The sequence below is a fragment of the Myxocyprinus asiaticus genome, chromosome 6, assembly GCF_019703515.2.
Source record: "Myxocyprinus asiaticus isolate MX2 ecotype Aquarium Trade chromosome 6, UBuf_Myxa_2, whole genome shotgun sequence".
Taxonomy (NCBI): domain Eukaryota; kingdom Metazoa; phylum Chordata; class Actinopteri; order Cypriniformes; family Catostomidae; genus Myxocyprinus; species Myxocyprinus asiaticus.
In genome coordinates, this window is record NC_059349.1 from 10,578,583 (window position 1) to 10,598,902 (window position 20,320).

The following is a 20,320-nucleotide window of genomic DNA, read 5'->3' on the forward strand; positions in this document are numbered from 1 at the left end:
ACATGTGAAACATGGTCTGAGGAGGGACAAACCACAAACCGGCCACAGGGTGTTGGGCACCCAAAGCTCATTGATGCGTGAGGGCAACAAAGGCTATCCTGTCTTGTCCGAACTGACAGAAGATCTATTGTGGCACACAGTACTGGTCGGAGTGCCAACATACTTTACACAGGCTACTATGTTGTCTTTTCTGCAGAGGATTAATGCAAATAGCTGAAATAATGATTTTAGTGTATAATTAATAGATTTTTTTTATTTTTATTTTTTTTTATAAAATTAACATCAGTACGAAAATAAGAAAGAAGCAGTTCATCTGCAGTCATATTTACCCATATGCAAAGATTTACATACACAGGAAAACAATATAGAAATGAATTGCAATAAATCTGATAACAAAAATCTATTCATACATGGGTGAAAGTCAGAAAACCTGGGCCCAGGATCATATATACCCCAAAATCAAAGTATTTATATATCATGGTAGTATTTGTTGTTCCTTTCATTTATGCTGATTTAAATAAAAAAAAAAAAAAAAAAAGAAAAGATAACTGTGTAATAGTACATTTTAATTTTCATGAAAATAATAACACAACTCTTAATGTTCCTAATATATATATATATATATATATATATATATATATATATATATATATATATATATATACACACCGATCAGCCACAACATTAAAACCACCTGCCTAATATTGTGTAGGTCCCCCTCGTGCTGCAAAACAGTGCCAACCCTCATCTCAGAATAGCATTCGGAGATGATATTCTTCTCACCACAATTGTACAGAGCGGTTATCTGAGTTACCGTAGACTTTGTGGGTTCGAACCGGTCTGGCCATTCTCTGTTGACCTCTCTCATCAACGAGGCATTTCCGTCTACAGAACTGTTGCTCACTGGATGCTTTTTGTTTTTGGCACCATTCGGAGTAAATTCTAGAGACTGTTGTGTGTGAAAATCCCAGGAGATCAGCAGTTACAGAAATACTCAAACCAGCCCATTTGGCACCAACAATTATTCATGCGATTATCTAATCAGCCAATCATGTGGCTGCAGTGCATAAAATCACGCAGATACGGGTCAGGAGCTTCAGTTAATGTTCACATCAACCATCAGAATAGGGAAAAAATTTGATCTCAGTGATTTGGACCGTGGCATGATTGTTGTGCCAGATGGGCTGGTTTGAGTATTTCTGTAACTGCTGATCTCCTGGGATTTTCACGCACAACAGTCTCTAAAATGTACTCAGAATGGTGTCAAAAACAAAAAACATCAAGTGAGCAGCAGATCTGTGGATGGAAATGCCTTGTTGAAGAGAGAGGTCAACAGAGAATGGCCAGACTGATTCAAACTGACAAAGTCTACGGTAACTCAGATAACCGCTCTGTACAATTGTGGCAGTATCATGTAGGATTTCAGATCATTAGGACTGAATCAAGTACTCGCTTGTGTAACCTCTCTAGCTGCCAGTGGCGAATTCTCAATGCCAGCAAAGCCTTCTCTGCTGGCCTAACATGCCAAATAAATAAATATTTTTTTCTCAATCACCTTTTTGCCTATGTATTTTTAGTCGCTTTCCACTCTTAATTAATCTACAAACAAACAGAGAAAAATTAAAAGTTTATCCAGTCAGAAAGTGTGACAACTGTTTCACAAATCACATGCCTGAAGCAGTGCGTGAGTCTGAGCTCCACCCCCTCAGGCCTTCAGAAATTCCACAGAATCCCTCAACAGTGCAAATGAATGGGCAACTAAAGTCAGATTGTCAGATTCAACAGCCAATCAGATTGATTTATTTGTTCTTGGTGGGTGTGATCTTTAGGATATGTCCCAGCCTTCTAGCTGACCTTGAGTGACACGATCATGCTTTAAGTGATGTACGTAATTTGAAAGCGAAGAGTGCGAGATCTTGCTGACAAATCAGTTGTCATCACTGCCACATCACCACTGAGAAAGAGATCCTTATGGATTTAAAAGCACGAAATGTTCTGCATGATCGTGTGAATGCTTAATTTATTAAACAAGAAAGGAGGACTGATTTTCACTTCAAGTAAATTGGTAAGTGCTTTTTGCATTGTTATAGCAACATCAGGAGTTTTCTAAGTGTAAATTAGGTTGCTTGAGCATTCAGTGTCAGATCAAGTTTTGAAAAGAAGTGCTGCGTTCCATTCAACTTGGAAAGTCAGATTTTACAACTTCCTACTAGGAAAAGTGCAATGGAATGCATCTTTAAGTCAGAATTACAACTTGTAGGCTCGTGCAGAAATTCTCAACTCCAATTTTGCCTAGATGAAGGGGCATGATGTCACACAAACATGTCGACACTCAGAGAGATATACAAAGTAAGTGATAAACATTCACTTTATTAAGTAATATCGATAAATGAGTTTGTTTCCACATTACATGATATTAAAGCTTGTTTAACAAACGCCTGCAGAAACAGGTGTATAAAACATTATAATCTCTTTTGATAATCATACACCTGAAGCACAAATGTTATCGCTGCAGCATTGTTTATCAGTTGGGTTTCTAGGAGAGATCTCTAATGAGAGTCAAACCCCTGCTAAGCTAACGGGAGAGTTGCAGTTCCAAATATCGGGGAATGGAATGCATTTATGGTCGGAGATATCAAGTAGGAATATCCCTCATCCAACTTGAATGGAACGAAGCATAACAGTGTACCCTGACGCAATGAAATTTATTGCATGCAACATTTAAATCGCAAATATTATATGATAGATTTTTCCAGGTATTATAGACCTCCTTGGTAGATTCATATGAAAAATTATTATTTTTGAATGTCTGTTTGGGAGACGTTCATTTCACAAAACAGTCATGCTGCAGTTAAAATTAGGCTTGCTTAAGCATTAAGTGCCGTTTCGAGTTCTGGCTTTCGTGCATGGACGTGTTTTTAAAATGTCAATTGGTATTATTATGTAGGTTCGACTGGTTGTTTAGATCAGTGTTACTATCAGAAATAACTAATAATTATTTCTTTAGTTATTAATTCATATTTAAATTAAATAATAGAATCTAACTCATTAAAGCCTCATACAGGGCACCAGTAAATGTAGTGCGCTACGTTCAGGAGCGGGTTTGGTTATTAGCAATAATTCATATTTATCAAAGATAATTATCAATTATTAAAATCAATAGAACATTGATTTGAATCAATGTTAGCTCTTTTAATCCTTCACATCAACAATCAAAGATAACCATCAAATTCAATAGAATATTAATCATTATCAAAGATAATCATTAATTATTAAAATCAATGGAACATTGATTAGAATTAACACTAGCTTATTGATCCTTCAAATTCAACAATCATCAAAGATAATTATCAAATATCAAAATCAATAGAATATTAATAAGGATTAATATTGCCAGGGCACCACCCTGGAATCAGGGACTAATAACCAGACAGTTTAACAGTCTCAATATTAGATTGTTCTCTTAAGAAAATTGACATTCAAAAGGATACAATGAAGGCTTGAATCCAAGCACTGACATCCCCTGCCAGCATTTGACACAGGTGTATGCAAAACAAAACACTTCTCTTTGAAATATAACAAAGTTTATTTATGCAGTAATATCAATTAATAATCAATACAATGCAGTCAGTAAACTTCCGACTTACAACTACAAACTAAACAGTGACATGATTAGATATGGTAACCAAAATAAACCTATAACACATGAGAGGAAGGTAGGTGTGTGTGTGTGTGAATGTGTGAATGGGTGTGTGTGTAAGGTGTGACGCGCACAAAATGGCAGATGCGACTCTCATGGAGAGCACGTCATGCGAGATTTCCGGCCAGAGAACATGGCTGCGAATGTGGGCGGAGAGAAGCCGGTTAATGGCATCTGCCCATTTACCGCAGGTCTCCGCTTGTACGATAACTTAGGGACAAAGCTGAGCTTTATCACGAAGTTTTCTACTAGCCAAAAGTGTGTGCGAGAATGTTTGTGAGGGGTCGCATGTGTGTGTGTGGTTAGTACGAGAGAGAGAATAAAGTGGCGGCACCAAAGCCGGTTTCACGATCGTGGGGGAGAAAGCAGCTGTTACTTTATCACTCAGAGACGCGGTGGACGGCTTGTAAACTGTCCCGCGGTCTTTGGTTCTTTAATGGATAAACTCAGTGTGCCGCTCTCACCCGCTATGGCGGAAATACACAACAGTCCAATGTGGTTGGACTACAACACAGCAGATCTCATTCGTGATAACAGTACATTACAGTAATACCTTCAGTATTATTAGCAGCAATGAACAGATTCGGCGTTCCGTAAACTGTAGAAGCAATAACCTTGATACACAAGAATAACACACTATAATATTCTATCTCTGCCCAGACATAAACCTCTTACTTGAATCACATGAGGACACAGGTAGAATGTGTGTTCATCCGTCCTTTAACTCCGACTCGTTTCCTCGAGGCTCGGGTGTTGGCGGGAGGCCATTTCCTCGCTCTTTCGGCGGGCGGTACGGCTGCTGATTCTCAGCGGGCTGGTGGAGAAATCAGTGACGTCGACTTGATTGAAGAGGGAAGAGAAATATTTTTCTCTTCACTTCTGCAGGCAAACGGATGAAGATGCGGATTGCTCGGCGGTCTCCTTCGGATCCATTAGAGTGTTCGGTGGAACACAGAGTAATCTCAACTCGTCCAGCGAGATGGAGATTTTATGACCACAGTTTCAAGTCGGATGTTACTTCCTTGTGCCACGAGGCTACAACTGAGAGCAGCGATGAGCTGCATCTACAAATGGCGAGCAAAGTTGCTGGAAGCAATGCCCGGAAGGGTCTCAGAGTTATTTCTACTCCCAATGACATCATGGTTGAGGGCCGTTCTGTTGTGCGCCTCATCCAATAGGAGTTGAGAGTTCAATCCTTTAGTGAGCAAGGCTTCATGGGATTTGTAGTCTGTTTTGGACTCCCTTTGTTTGATTTTGGCATGGTTTTTATCAGTAAGATTTATGACTTTGTGTGTGGGCCTCAGTTAGGTTTTATGACTGTGTTAGGCCTGCCTTTGTCATCTGAATACATGAGGCCCAACATTAGTTAGCTGCAACATAATGTATGATGCCCAAAGGCACAGGGTGTCTTATTCATTGTGAAATTGTGTTTCTTAATGGCATGAATCACACTGAAGGCCTAGACTTAAAATGCACGGCCCGCAACTGCTAGCTGCCAACATCAACCAGGGTAATCCCTCTTCCCAGTCTCATTGTAACTCAATATAACAACAATATAAGCGCAGTAAGGACTTTAATGTTTGATGGAACCGCTCGCGTGCCACTTGACTCTGTGGATGGTAGCCGGATGCCTGGTTATGCTGAATGTTAAGTTGGCGCATCACCTTACCAAACATACGGGATGTAAAATTGGTTCCTTGGTCAGTTTGGATGACCTTTGGGATACATAAAGTGGACATGAACGGCGTCAATGCTTTTACTACAGATTTTGTGGTTATTGAACGGAGCGGAAAAGCAGCGGGAAAGCGAGTTGTCTGGCACATGATGGTAAGTAGATAGGAATTTCCTGATTTTGCCCGGGGCAACGGTCCTACAATTAAGTATTCAAATAGTTTACTTTCAGCAAGTATGGACCAAAGTGGAGCTGGTTTCAAGACTTGGTTGGGCTTACCAGACAGTTGATAGATGTTGCAGGTTTTAATGTACTGAGATATGTCCTGCTTTAACCGGGGCCAGTAACAATAGCGGATGATGTGATAATACGTTTTTTTTGTACACCTAGGTGTCCTGCAATACCACCGTGTAAGGTTTCCATGACTGTTTGTCGAAATACAGTTGGTACAACAACCTGGAATATAGGCTCCCCTATGAACCCATCACTCTGAGGTGACTAATTTCTTATCAACACATCATCAAGAAGGAAATATCTCTGTGCTACATTTCTGTCGGAAATTACATCGTTGAACAAAGGTTTTAACAAAGGATTGTGACTTTTACCAGGTTCTCACATTTTATAATCCCAAGAAGTAAAAAAAAATGGAAGACCAGCTATTTTTGAACATTCAAATGCTGATTTTGCAAGCTCAGTTAGGGCTTGGCTAGCGGCACGCATCATAACACAAGAGGTGAATACCTCTGGTAGTTGTTCTACGCACTCATCAGGCTTTCCTGATAGTAACTACCTAACTAGGTGGCCTCGAGTCATGCCATACCTTACCACCAGCAAGGTTATTGCCAAGGATGACTGAGACACCATCTATAGGTAGCGCAGGGTGACTCCTAATTGTACTTCATCCTGGACCAAATTTGAGTACAAAATAATTTGTGCACAGGAACTGACAGCATTTCTAACCCAATGCCCTGGACCAGCAGAGACTCTCCAGTGAACGACTCGAGCGAAAAAAGTAACATGGTTTCTAGCACAAACGACTCTGATGTGGCAGTATCATGTAGGATTTTAACAGCTCTTACATTTTAAAATACTCGTAATTGGACTGCAGTTACTTTTTTATAGATTACATGATTACATATTAACAAGGCTACAGCAGTAAATTGTTAATAATATATTGATCATCATATTCTTACCCCGAAGCGCTATAGTCTCACAGAGGAACATTTTGAGCATGTGCTTCTTTTATGTTACAATAGTAAGATATGCACCTCTGCTAAGGAGTGGGTGATGGACTATTACTAAGTAGTAAGGGTTAAACATAAGTGTGTCAGAATTTTGAGCTGTTAGCTTTGACCTAGCAATGTCACTGCTGTTGATTCCAGGTTCATTCATTTTTGTTCATGTAATGCTTTATGCACTTAAATTGAACTAGATATGTAAAAAAAAAAAAAAAAAAAAAATATATATATATATATATATATATATATACACACACACACACACACACACACACACACACACACACACACTGGCGGCCAAGTTTGGAATAATGTACAGATTTTGCTCTTATGGAAAGAAATTGGTACTTTTATTCAGCAAAGTGGCATTCAGCAGATCACAATGTATAGTCAGGACATTAATAACGTGAAAAATTACTATTACAATTTGATTTTTTTTTTCAGAACTTCTTAATCTACTTCAAAGAATTTGCATCAAAAAAATCCTCCATGTGCAGCAATGTCAGCTTTGCAGATTCTTGGCATTCTAGCTGTCAGTTTGTCCAGATACTCAGGTGACATTTCACCCCACGCTTCCTGTAGCACTTGCCATAGATGTGGCTGTCTTGTTGGGCACTTCTCACTACACCTTACAGTCTAGCTGATCCCACAAAAGCTCAATGGGGTTAAGATCCATAACACTCTTTTCCAATTATCTGTTGTCCAATGTCTGTGTTTCTGTGCCCACTCTAACCTTTTAACCATAAGGCCTGCACCCCTGAGTCTTCTCTTTACTGTTGTACATGAAACTGGTGTTCAGCGGGTAGAATTCAATGAAGCTGTCAGCTGAGGACATGTGAGGCATATATTTCTCAAACTAGAGACTCTGATGTACTTATCCGCTTGTTTAGTTGTATATCTGACCTTCCACATCTCTTTCTGTTCTTGTTAGAGCCAGTTGTTCTTTGCCTTTGAAGACTGTAGTGTACACCTTTGTATGAAATCTTCAGTTTTCTGGCAATTTCAAGCATTGTATAGCCTTCATTCATGACAAGTTTCTAGAGAAAGCTGTTTCTTTTTTGCCATTTTTGACCTAACACTGACCTTAAGACATGTCAGTCTATTGCATACTGTGGTAACTCAAAAGCAAACATAATGTTAAGCTTCATTTAATGAATCAAATAGCTTTCAGCTGTGTTTGATATAATGGCAAGTGATTTTCTAGTACCAAATTAGCAATTTAGTATGATTACTCAAGGATAATGTGTTGGAGTGATGGCTGCTGGATATGAGGCCTGTCTAGATTTGATCAAAAATGACTTTTTTCAAATAGTAATGGTGCCATTTTCCTGACTATACTTTGTTATCAGTTGAATGCCACTTTGGTGAATTAAAGTACCAATTTCCTTCCGAAACAGCAAAATCTGTACATTATTCCAAACTTTAGGCTGCCTGTGTGTGTGTGTGTGTGTGTGTGTGTGTGTGTATATATATATATATATATTACACACACACAGTACTGTGCAAACGTTTTAGGCACTTAAGATGTTTCACAAAAACATTTGTCTTGAGATTGTTATTTATATCTTCAGCTTTAGTGTGTCAATAGGAAAAATACATTTTAGACTTCCAAACATTACTTTTGCAAATAGAAACAATTAGAATAGAAGAACAGGGCACTCTGCAACAGATGGTATTGCCCCCACAGAGCCCCCCACTGAACATCGTGTCAGTCTGAGATTACATGAAGAGACAGAAGCAATTGAGAGCACCTAAATAGGTAGAATAACTGTGGTGAATTCTCCAAGCAGCTTGGCATTCCTGTCTGCCAACAACCAAGAAAAACTGTATCCAGGTGTACCTAGGAGAATTGGTGCTGTTTTAAAGGCAGAGGTGGCCACACCAAATATTGATTAAGCTTTTTATGTTTACTGGATTTTGTATGATATTAAGTGATAAATAAAACTATTTATGTCATTATTTTTGAAGACATCAAAACATTGCAATGTGTCACTATGCAATATTTTTCACAAGTGCCTAAAACTTTTGCACAGTACCATATATATATATATATATATATATATATATATATATATATATATATATATATATATATATACTGTGTGTATATATACAGTAATTGCTTCAAAGAATCTAGTGAATGCCATCTCTAAGTGTCCTGCCTACAGGGTACACAATAGTTTAACAAAATGTGCAGCAACATGGAACAAAGCCCATTGCTCTACTGTTACTGCTGATGCAGTGGAGTCCACTGCATTAAACTTGACACAATTGTTCCTTGTGTGAGTCGGTGGAACTCTGCTATTTTAAAATATTCTGCTCTTTTAGAATATTCTTGCTGTTCAAATGAAAATATATTTCACACCAGCTTTGGAGTAGGCGATGGACTATCAGTAAGCAGTAAGGGTTAAAAGTGTTTTAATGTTTTTAGATGAAAACTTTGACCTAGGCATCTTCATTGCTGTTTATTTTATGGTCATTAATGACCGTAATGCTGCTACTGATTTATGCACTTAAAATGAACTTGACCTCTCAGTGTTTTGAATTATAAACTTTAGCCATGCACTGTCATTGCTGTTAGATTGAATGTTTATTTCATTCATATTATATTTAATTAAATTTTTAAAAATGTCATAAGAGCTCTTTTTTGAGGCTCTTTTTTAAGTAATATAGAATGTAATACATTTTTCCTCTTTGTACTTTTATGTTAAAATGATTATCCTACTCAAATGCATGTGACAAAATAAAATAGAATTAGGTTGAAATTAATGCAAAAATAATCAGATTAGATTACCGCAAAAATTTTATCTATGAGATTACGTTTTTGATTGCATTTTTTTGTCATGTAATTTGTAATCAGTACCTGACCAACAATCTCTGAGTGCGCTCTCTCCGCCCCCTAGAGGAGAAAGAGATGAATTAAAGCTGAACAAATTCTGGGTTCCTGAATTGGTTTTAGTTTGACAAAACTCACCAAATCCAATCAGGCTTCATTAGGGTTAAGTGGTATCAAGACATGTTACCAACTTTCTCTATCAATTTAGAGTTTGATCCCTAGGTTATGATTAGTTCATGTGCGCGTTCACATGAATGAAGCGAACAGCCAATCGAGTCACATCTCACAAGACCATCAGCGAGACTTAATTCTCCGCTGAAGATGTTTATGAAAATTATGATAAATTATAAGAATTTAAACACAGTTATAACACAGCACAAGAGGACATTGAAAAATATGATCAATCAAATCACATTTACACAACACGAATGATGATTATGAAATCATGCATAATTCTAGTACATTAACAGCACAGAGGATCACTAGTAAATGATAAAGAACTGAAAGGCAGTTACACAGCAAGAAGAAACATTGCTTCTGCTGCTAGAGCACGAAAAAGCCCCGAATGTGATGAAAATAGTAAAATAGATAATATATCGATGTGAAAGTAACTTTATATTGGTCCACTACAATAACATTCAGGCTTGTAATTTTAAAAGTTTAATATCTTGATTTGAAATGTAAAACATTGAAATTAAAAGCTTTAGTATTAATTAAAATTTCTAACTTAATATAATTTAATACTATTAGACATTAATACACTATCGAATAATAAAAATGTGAGCATTTGGAAAATGAGTAGATGGTACGCACTAATAAAGACTTGTTTGTTCTATCTTTCTAGCAGCATAAGACACAATAATCACATATTTGTTGTGTTAGTGTGCTTTTATTGAACTTCAAGTGAAATACTGTATGTTCATGGCATCTCTGCCAGCAAATCCTAATAAGAAGGGGTTTGGGAGTCATTCACACTTTTCTGATATATCTACAATATACTGTGGAGTGATTAAGTGTTTATATTTTAAAGTAATTCGATCATTATTGATATTGTATTAATATGTTACTTGAAATTCTGTAATTATTTTAGGTTTATTTATTCATACATATTTTATGGCCAGTGTGGGAAAATGATTGGGAAAAAATTATAGTGTCTTTAAACAAATGCAAGACTGCCAAAAATATATTTCTTGCAATAAATAATGATCATAAATAGCTTATTTTGTAAATTTCTAAAACTGTCTCGTTGAAGTGCACTTTAAATTGGAGTGAGAGATACTGGGGGGGAGTGACTGTCACTTTGCTCACAGATGATTGTTCCAGAATCTGGATGAGATATCTGATTGGTAACATAACCTGCCCCGGAGCAGGTTAGCTGATTAGCATAGGTAACTATGGCGAGTAACCACGATGAAAGCCTATCCACTTTACTGGTACCGCAAATAAAGAGTTCACTTAAACTAAGTTTAAACTTATCTAGCTAGCTGCTTAATCCTGCTTTGTGACATAGGCCACTGCTCCTGCAAAGGACACAAAACAGAGGCAAAAACCAAACCAAAGCAAAACAACAGGGTGTCTTCCATTAGCACATGTTGCTAAGCTAATGACATGATCCTTAAATAAACACAAAAATACTCTGCAAATACAAATAAATAAATAAATGAAAAAATATGTTAAATTCTGCATTTAAAATTCGATATAACTAAGGCTGGGTGATATGGAATATTTACAATATATTTATGATTATTTTGCTGTTGATAAATTTCCCAAGGACCATGTAATTAGACTAGTTTTGCTATCGCTCCGTGTCCTGGTGAGTATAAAAGCTCTAAGACAAATGTTTTAAAGGTATCTTACATCTTAGGTGGTAAACAACACAGTGTTAGAGTTGGTAAGTTCAGTTCACTTCTGTAATTCAGTTTATACTGTCCATTTCAATGAACTGATTAAAAAATCTGATATCATAACATAGAGGTATAACTAATCTGATAAATAAATCTGGTATCAATCCAAATCTGACCATAGAGGACCTTAGTGGTCTCTCCTTGTGACTTGTTCCCAGTTGTCCCTTCTGATGACGGCCCTGCCAATGGTACTTTGTTGTCCATGTGGGCATGTGGAACAGAGCCACAGATAGGGAAGGCAGCAAGAGAAATCCGAGGTCTACCTTGGAATTATGGTTAATATCTTTAGGTAAAACAAGCTCTCAAACAGTTTTTAAAACTTGTGATTTTAGACAATTTTGGAGAACATAAGCTGCAGCTGAGCCACAAAAGCTGCTGTCACATCTGAAATAATGCAGGAACAGGGGGCCTGGGTAGCTCAGTGGTAAAATACGCTGGCTACCACCCCTGGAGTTCGCTAGTTCGAATCCCAGGGCGTGCTGAGTGACTCCAGCCAGGTCTCCTAAGCAACCAAATTGGCCCGGTTGCAAGGGAGGGTAGAGTCACATGGGGTAACCTCCTCGTGGTCACTATAATGTGGTTTGTTCTCGGTGGGACGCATGGTGAATTGAGCGTGGTTGCCGCGGTGGATGGCGTGAAGCCTCCACACGCGCTATGTCTCCGTGGCAACACGCTCAACAAGCCACGTGATAAGATGCGCGGGTTGACTGTCTCAGACGCGGAGGCAACTGGGATTCGTCCTCCGCCACCCGGACTGAGGCGAATCACTATGCGACCACGAGGACTTACAGCGCATTGGGAATTGGGCATTCCAAACTGGGAGAAAAAGGGGAAAAATCCCTCCAAAAAAAAAAAAAAGAAATAAAAAAAAAAGAAATAATGCAGGAACAGTCAACAAGCCAACTGTCAAGAGCAACAGCATGTGAGTGAAGAAACTTATTGAGATTTGGTTTGGTTTAAATCTGAATTAGGAATTCCATTTCCAATTGCACAAAACAAAAACTAGAGTTAAATTTCTATTGCTGGTAATTAGGTTGTTTTGAGAGTTAGGGTTAACCCTAACCCTAACCTTAGTTGTTTCACAGCAGAGAAACATAAATGAATACATCATTAAAACATATATATAAACATTGAATGAGGCTGATTAAGACCACTGCAACAAACGTACTGTCATGAATTGTTCCTTGGCAGTAAATATAATATAGATCACTAACAAAAACTGAATGTCAAACAGATGTTATTAGGATTTGAATGCTGGTTAAAAGAAAGGTAGGGATAATATAATTTGTCAATGGATTTTATTTTCAGTGTCAAGGTACAGTAGCTTCTCAGTTTCCTCCTGGTTTGCTTTAAATATAGTAGTTGCATAAGGGTTGTTTTTATAAAGTTAAAATAAATCAGTGATCCATGAATGTCAAAATTGTTTAACAGACTTCCAGTATGGTCAATACACTTGCATGCATTGGAATTTAGAGAAACATAATATATCATATAATAAATCTAGAAGCGCATTAAGAATTTTTCTGAGTTTAGGTGAGCACAAGTAAAGCAATATGAAGAAAGTTCTACTGAACCTATTTTCAGAAATAAATACCATCCCTCTAAACAAATCTAGACTGGTATATTCATTGTTGCTTTTTGTTAAAGGTTCATTAGAACATTGGGGACATGGTGTTCTACCATGCCCTCACTAACAGTAGCTTGGTTCAGCAGGGACAGTGTTTTCTGACCAAAACATCCAAAGATGATGGTCTTACTGTGCAAGTAGTCAAGTAATAGTTTACCATTAAGATTTAAATCCACACAGATGTTTTTCCATTTTTTACTATTGTCCCAGCCCTCTCAGTGCTGGCTTTAGGTCGCGCACCCTGTTTTTCCTGGGCTGTGTTGACCCGATTCTGCTCCGTCATTGTGCCACCAGAAACAGGGCTGCTGGCTCTGGAAGTCTGAGCATTTTTTGTGCTGTATGTCTGAAAAGCCATGTCCAGTTGTTCTTGAGCTACCCGTAAATGGTGGTGCAAGCTAGCCAGGTCAGATGGAATGTTCTCATCGGGACTTGTGCAATGTTGCTCTAGGACAACACTGGCCAAGTTTTGGTCATGTGATAGCATGCTGTTGGGAATGCAACCTGGTTTGTCTGCTTTGATCACTAGGTTGTACCCTGGCGGAGAAGCAGGTATGTTGCTGGAGTAAGGGTAGCCGTAGGAAAGTTGTCGGCCTTGGCTTCGACGCTTAAGAAGAGCATCACGAAATGCACCAATTCCCAAGTGGAACATCTCACAAACGTTGAGCAGTAGACAAAGACAGCTCACGACATACATGATGAGCAAAAAGATGGTCTTCTCTGTGGGTCGTGAAACAAAACAGTCTACTCGATGTGGACATGGGATCTTGTTGCAGATGTACAAGGGGTTCACACGAAAGCCGTAAAGGAGATACTGACCCGTGAGGAATCCTACCTCAAAGATAGCACGGGATAAAAGCTGAAGCACATACATCCTCATCAACCCTTCTTGCATGATTTTGCGACGACCATCATGCTTCACGAGATCTTGCTTTTTGCCCTTGTCTGTCTCTGGTTTAACCTCATGTGCATCCAGAGTGTCTTCTTCATAGAGCATTGGCTCTGCATCATCATAATCATCACCCTCTAAAACCTCCCCTTGGTGGTGTTCATCTCTCCAACGGCTGTGGTGACTCCTCTTCTGATGTCTATGCTTCTTGCGCCGTTCCTCCTCCGAGGTACGGGCGATCTTATGTATGGCATAACCCAGGTACATGACAGAAGGGGTGGATATCATAATGATCTGGAACACCCAGAACCGGACATGTGAGAGTGGGGCGAAGGAATCGTAGCATACATTGTCACAGCCAGGCTGCTTAGTGTTGCAGGTGAACTTTGTCTGCTCATCTGAGTATATCGACTCACCTCCCACTGCTGTCAGAACGATGCGGAAAATGATTAACACAGTCAGCCACACTTTCCCCACAAACGTGGAGTGGTTGTGGATTTCCTCCAGAAGACGAGTGAGAAAGCTCCAACTCATGTTGGTGATAGAAACTTTTTATCTATGATCTGTAAATAGGGGAAAACAGAAGAAGGTAAGGCAAAGAAAACAAGTGTGCATGTATACATATAAAAGATATTGGGCAAATTCCAAACAGCATTTTTGCAGTGTCAAAGTAGACGCTACTCGTAGTGTCATTGTAAATGCAAGTGAGCAATAGGAAGAGCCCTTCCACAAGGCCATTTTGAAAAGTACATATGATGTCTAATTTATTGTAACCAAGTAATATTGCCGTTTATGATAATGTGGTCCTTAGTAGTGAGTCTTAATGATTCATTTTGAAACCCAAGTTCATTTATTTATAAAAGTTCACCTTACCTAGGGTTTTACACCCCTCATGTACTCTCACATACCCAAGGACTATTAGTGGAAATATTTAGTTAGGTCCTGTCCCAAATGCCACTTTCAGCCCTCACAGAGTCACGGCGCTCCCCCAAGTCTACACATTGCGGCATGGACTTTTGGGTAATTGTCCAAACCAGTGTAGCTTGGCAAAAGTGTGCATTGGAGAAGAATAGCAACCACAAAGAAGGAGTCAGTGACCACTATTCTGAGTCATACAATTACAAAGTGGTCTTGGGGACTTCATGCAAGGGCCACAAGATCACAAATCCCATATGTGCATCATTTGTGACAGGGCCATACAAATTTACATTTTTTAATATGCAGAACACGAATGGAAATACATTTGAATTAAAGAAACAAACAAAAAGGTAACATTTTTATTTGCCACATACAAAATGAATTTAGCTGCTACGTTATCAAGGTCCCTATTCCCTATTCAAAATAAAATGGAAGTAACATACAGCCAGGGACGGAGTGGCTATTCGGGAGGAGTTCCAGGTGGGTTGCTCATGAATTGGGCCAGCAGGGCCGCATATTGATTGCTAAACTACTTTAAATAATAGGGAAACATTTCCCTTGTTATAAAATTCTCTTAAAAAAAAATAAAATAAAAATATATATATATATATATATATATATATATATATATATATATATATATATATATATATATATATATATATATATATCCCTGTTAACACTGGAAGGCGGGTAACAGGATGTACAGTTCAATAGTTTTTTGCTCTTAGGCAATGAAACAGCATACACACCTGGGTGTACTTCTCTCTCACACATTACCCATGAATAATGTCTTTCCAGAATTGTGTTTTATTTTAGGTCACAGTTGAATTCATGTTTCCAAACATGACCCTAAGTACAAAACTAGGTCAAAAGTCCCCTTGAGAGTCAAAGCTCAGCACATGAGCATGGTGTGACAAGGAATTTTCAGAATATGATCTGGAAATTGTAACTGTGAGTCCTTTCTTTACTATTTAAATGATATTACAGTACATATACTGTATACAGTATGTCATACATGTCAAGGACAGGTTGAACAAGTTCCCTTGGTTGCAAAGCCATGCAATACCTTTGTGTAAGGAACATGCCAAAATTTAATCTGTTATTCACAGAAAAGTCACAGCTTTATGGTACATTTTGGAGCTTGGCAACCCAGATGCTCATTAATTTTCATTATTTGGAAAATAGTGTCATGTACATTCTTTAACAGTTCTCCTTTCATGTTACACAGAAGAAAGAAAGTTATACAGGCTAGGAACAACATTAGGATGACCTGATTAGTACATACATTTTCATTTTGGGTGAACTATTTATTTTTTTCACAAAAGGTGAAATTAGAAAAGATATGTTAAATCCTTTATTTTTCACAGATGTGATTCATGAATATCCATACTCTGTCATACTACAGTAGATTCGTACTCTATCTATCTTTACAGCACAATGACACAGTGTTAAACATAAAAAAAATTAAATACAAAATAACTGCTGAAAAAATGTTTTTTAAGGATATGCACAACTTTTGATGTGAAACGGCTTGAGAGACACTCTTCACTAAGTCAATCAATTCATAGTTGTTATGTTTTTAATAACTTGGAAAGGTTTGCAAAACAACTATAAACGGTCCCCTGTTCATGTTTTCAACATTGTATTCCCTGATGTGGGCATGCCATCTGAACAGGCAGAAATGGCTGCCACAGGCTCACTGTGTGTATCACAGAGGAAATCTTGGATAACTAGACACAGATGGCACTCAATGTTCATGGTACCCTGTTGCCTGAGACACCTTGGGGAGAACAGGTGTAAAAAAAAAAAAAAAAAAGAAGTGTATAACCTTTTAATATCCATAAGATTATTGACTCGAGTGGAAAATTCTGTCATAGAATTTTACTCAAAGAGTGTACTTGTTTCATATCTTATAAATGAAGGTGACACGAGAGTATGTTTTTGATTCTCAGCTTGTGGGTTAAGGAATTCTACTGTCAAATAACATCTAGTTTGTTTTTATTTATTATTATTGCAAAATATAACAAGTATCATTGTGGTGAGTATCCCATGCGCATATCAGCATCGCCCTGGAATTGGAGCGTATCATCCCTGGAATGCAAGCGCTGATCTGTCCCACCTGCGAACAGCTGGAGAAGATTTAAATGCCAGCGGAAGAGGAAGACAATGAGCCACGACTCCAGAGAATGCCACTAACCCTCTTCTCTGTCTCGCTTAAATCTCAGGGTCCAACGACGGGTGAAGGCCGATCAGAGCATGGAATTTGGGAAAGCTGCACTGCACACGGGATTCACAGCACAGACACTGCGGCACGCCCACCTCGCCCCAGCACTGATGACACTGCGCACCATTAAGTTTCATTCTCTCACTATTGTTTGCTGTGTCAATAAAACACCCCATTCGGGACATTGCACTAGAGAATTGTCTGTCTGTGCCTCATTCATCCTGCCACAGTGGTGGAGAATGCTGGCTAGAGTGAAGAGAATGAGGTAAGATGATGAAACTCATCCCAACTCTCTGTCTGGTTTTTCTGCAGGTCGCATTCTCTCTCTGAAGATGATGGAAGATCTGGTGCATCAGCTTGTGAATATCTCCCTCTGCCAGCAACAATTTGCGGAACAGTTAACAGCACGGCAAGAGCAGGAACTTATACAACTGCAATTGGAAGCCACTGCCCACATACTGATCCTTGAACCCTGTGTCCGAGCCAACCAGCGTAACACCAAGCTGACGGAGCACGATGATGTGGAGGCATACCTGCGCACATTTGAGGTGATAGCTGAGAGGGAAGGGTGGGATGAGAGTGAGTGGGCGAGAATGCTTGTGCCCTTTCTGACGAGGGAAGCGCAGCACGCCTATTACGCACTCAGCCCAGCCTCCATTGATGACTATACGGAGCTAAAAATTAGATCTTGGCATGGGTGGGGCTTTCACCGATATGTGTGGTGCAGCGCTTCCATGAATGGGTGGATGATCTTCAGGTTACTGCCCACGTACAAGCTACACAACTGTCCCATCTGGCCCATCTCTGGCTGTTAACCGGGCAACCGACACCAGTGCAGGTAGTGGAGTGAGTGGTCGTGAGTAGGTTTCTGTGGGCCCTTCCCCGCATGCAACGGCAGGCCATAGGAATGCGGAACCCCGAGACCCTTGCCGCCCTTGTGGAGGCCGTGGAACTGGCAGAGGCGACGCAAACCCTAGACGACGAAGAGAGAGCTGGCACCTATCACTGGAGGATGCCCCAGGAAAGGCGACCACTGGAGGGCACATTGTGACCAGTAAGCAGATCAGCAACACCGACCGTTCGGCTCTAACCCATGCCCACAGACTCAAACCCCCCGGACACCCGGGCCTGGCTGGCAGGTTGCATTGTACACCGAGCGGTGCCCTGGGAAGCCACAAAGAGGGAGGTGAAAATCGAGGGCCGATGTGTGAAAGCCCTCTTGGATTCCGGGAGCACAGTGAGCCTGGCCCAGACCCAGATAGTCCTCCCCCCCCCCGACAAAACAGCAAAGCGTCAATCCCAATCATCTTTGTACATGGCGACACTCGTTATGTCCCGGCTCTGTCTGTCACCATCAAGGCCGAACCGGGGAGCTGGCCAGTGGAAGTCGGGATTGTCAAGTATCTGCCAGTGCCCCTGCTCTTAGGAAGGACTGGCTGGGGTTCGAACAGCTGTTGGCCCATGCTGTCCAACCTGCCAGCCGCTGGGGACAATGCCACAAATGTCACAAGCGGCAGACACCGGGACATCCAGTGCTGCTAGCCACTGACAGTGAGAGAGATGGTGAATTTAGAGAATTGACCCATATTGTGTATTCTGATCTGTTCCAACAGATAACTGAAGGGGGCTCATTTGGGAAGGAACAACGGGAGGATGACCACCTAAAGAACTGCTGGTCCCAGGTCAGAATAATCAACGGTGAAGTACGACATCCTGCTCCATCCCTCTCCTCACTTTATTGTGGAAAATTGTCTGCTTTACTGTGTCGCCCACAGGCGGGGTGCGGAGAAACGCCTTTTGGTGGTGCCACATACAAATATGGAGACCGTACTGGAACTGGCCCACTCGCATCCCATGGCCGGGCACGGTTCTATTGGCCTGGGTTGGACACAGAAGTGAGGCGCTATTGCCAGAGCTGCACGGTCTGCCAAAGGATGACTCCACAACGCCCTCCCCCCAGCCCCCTCATTCCCCTGCCCATCATCTAGGTGCCTTTCGAGCGCATCGGGATGGATTTGGTGGGATCTCTGCCGAAATCTGCCGAGTATCCCTGGAATTGGAGCATATCATCCAATCATCCCTGGAATGTGGGTGTTGATCGGCCCCACCTGCGAACAATCAGCTTGAGAGGATTTAAGCGCCAGCGGAAGAGGAAGAGAGTGAGCCACGACTCCAGAGAATGCCACTAACCCTCTTCTCTGTCTCGCTTAAATCTCAGGGTCCAGCGGCGAAGGCCGATCAGAACATGAAATTCAGGAAAGCCGCACTGCACACAGGATTCACTAGCACAGACACCACGGCACGCCCACCTCGCCCCAGCACTGAAGACACTGCGCATCATTTATTTAATTCCCTCACTACTGTTTGCTGTGTCAATAAAACAATCCGTTCGAGACATTGCACAAGAGAATTGTCTGTCTGTGCCTCATTCATCCTGCCACAATCATATACAATATATTTTTTTACAGACATTACAGAGGGAACAAACAAGAAATAAGAAAAAAGCTAAATAAATAAATAAAAATAAAATGGAGAATAAATGGTTAAACAAGTCTAACAAACTATTATGCCTGAATGTAGTAGTTATAGTCTTATTATGTTCTGTATGCAAAGTTCATATTTGGTTGAATGGTCTGATATACAAAGAAAGTGATTAAGGAAAGGAAAATAAATAAGCAAACAAAAATAGATAAATAAATAAAAAGTAATAAAAGAGAAGAAGAGAGAGAAAAAAGTAAATGAAAGAGAGAGGGAGGGGGCCAGTGAGCCAGTGTACAGTCAAGTGGTGAGCATGGCATTCTGCTGTAAATGCACATGGTGCATATCCAATGCTGTTATGAGGTTGTTTTGTGGAGGGATGCCTTTGCTTTCCCCTAAGCATGGTACCTTGGCGGGAACTTCAGAGCATGGGTGCATAACCTGGTCGTGTCTCTACCACTGGTGTCTGAATATCAGTATCAGGGGATTCACCTGTGGTGATCCTGTGGTATGTGTCTCATCCAGGTGTCTTATCTCAGCCAGCCTGTTCTTGTTGTTCCTGGTCCATAGACCTGTTGGTAATGTGATCTTGTGATTCTCTCTCTCTTTCTCTTCTCAAAAAATACATAAATAATAAAAATAATAATTTAATATAAATGTTTATTGAAATATAGAAATATGATGATGATAATGATAACTACGATGACACCAATAATAATAGTAATGATAATAATAAAGAATCATAGAAAAATAAGTATGAGATAAAGAGATTGATAAAAACAACTTAGTAAAAGAACAAAATGGAAAATAGTTGCATTAATGGGGCAGAATAGT

General features: G+C 39.8%; 1 protein-coding gene across 4 annotated transcripts in view; it reads right to left on the bottom strand.

Moving 5' to 3' along the window:
* Positions 1 to 12,643: 12,643 nt before the first annotated feature.
* LOC127441956 (gap junction gamma-1 protein-like) overlaps positions 12,644 to 20,320 on the bottom strand; it is a 44,550-nt gene continuing 36,873 nt past the window's right edge. For 2 of the 4 annotated variants that reach the window (XM_051699564.1, XM_051699563.1), the window contains one exon: positions 12,644 to 14,426. In XM_051699564.1, the coding sequence (XP_051555524.1) occupies positions 13,144 to 14,397 (1,254 nt within the window). In that variant the 5' untranslated portion in view covers positions 14,398 to 14,426 and the 3' untranslated portion in view covers positions 12,644 to 13,143. Of the gene's footprint in view, positions 14,427 to 19,978; positions 20,059 to 20,320 lie in introns of those variants that run through there. The other 2 variants (XM_051699565.1, XM_051699566.1) reach the window with 2 other exon arrangements.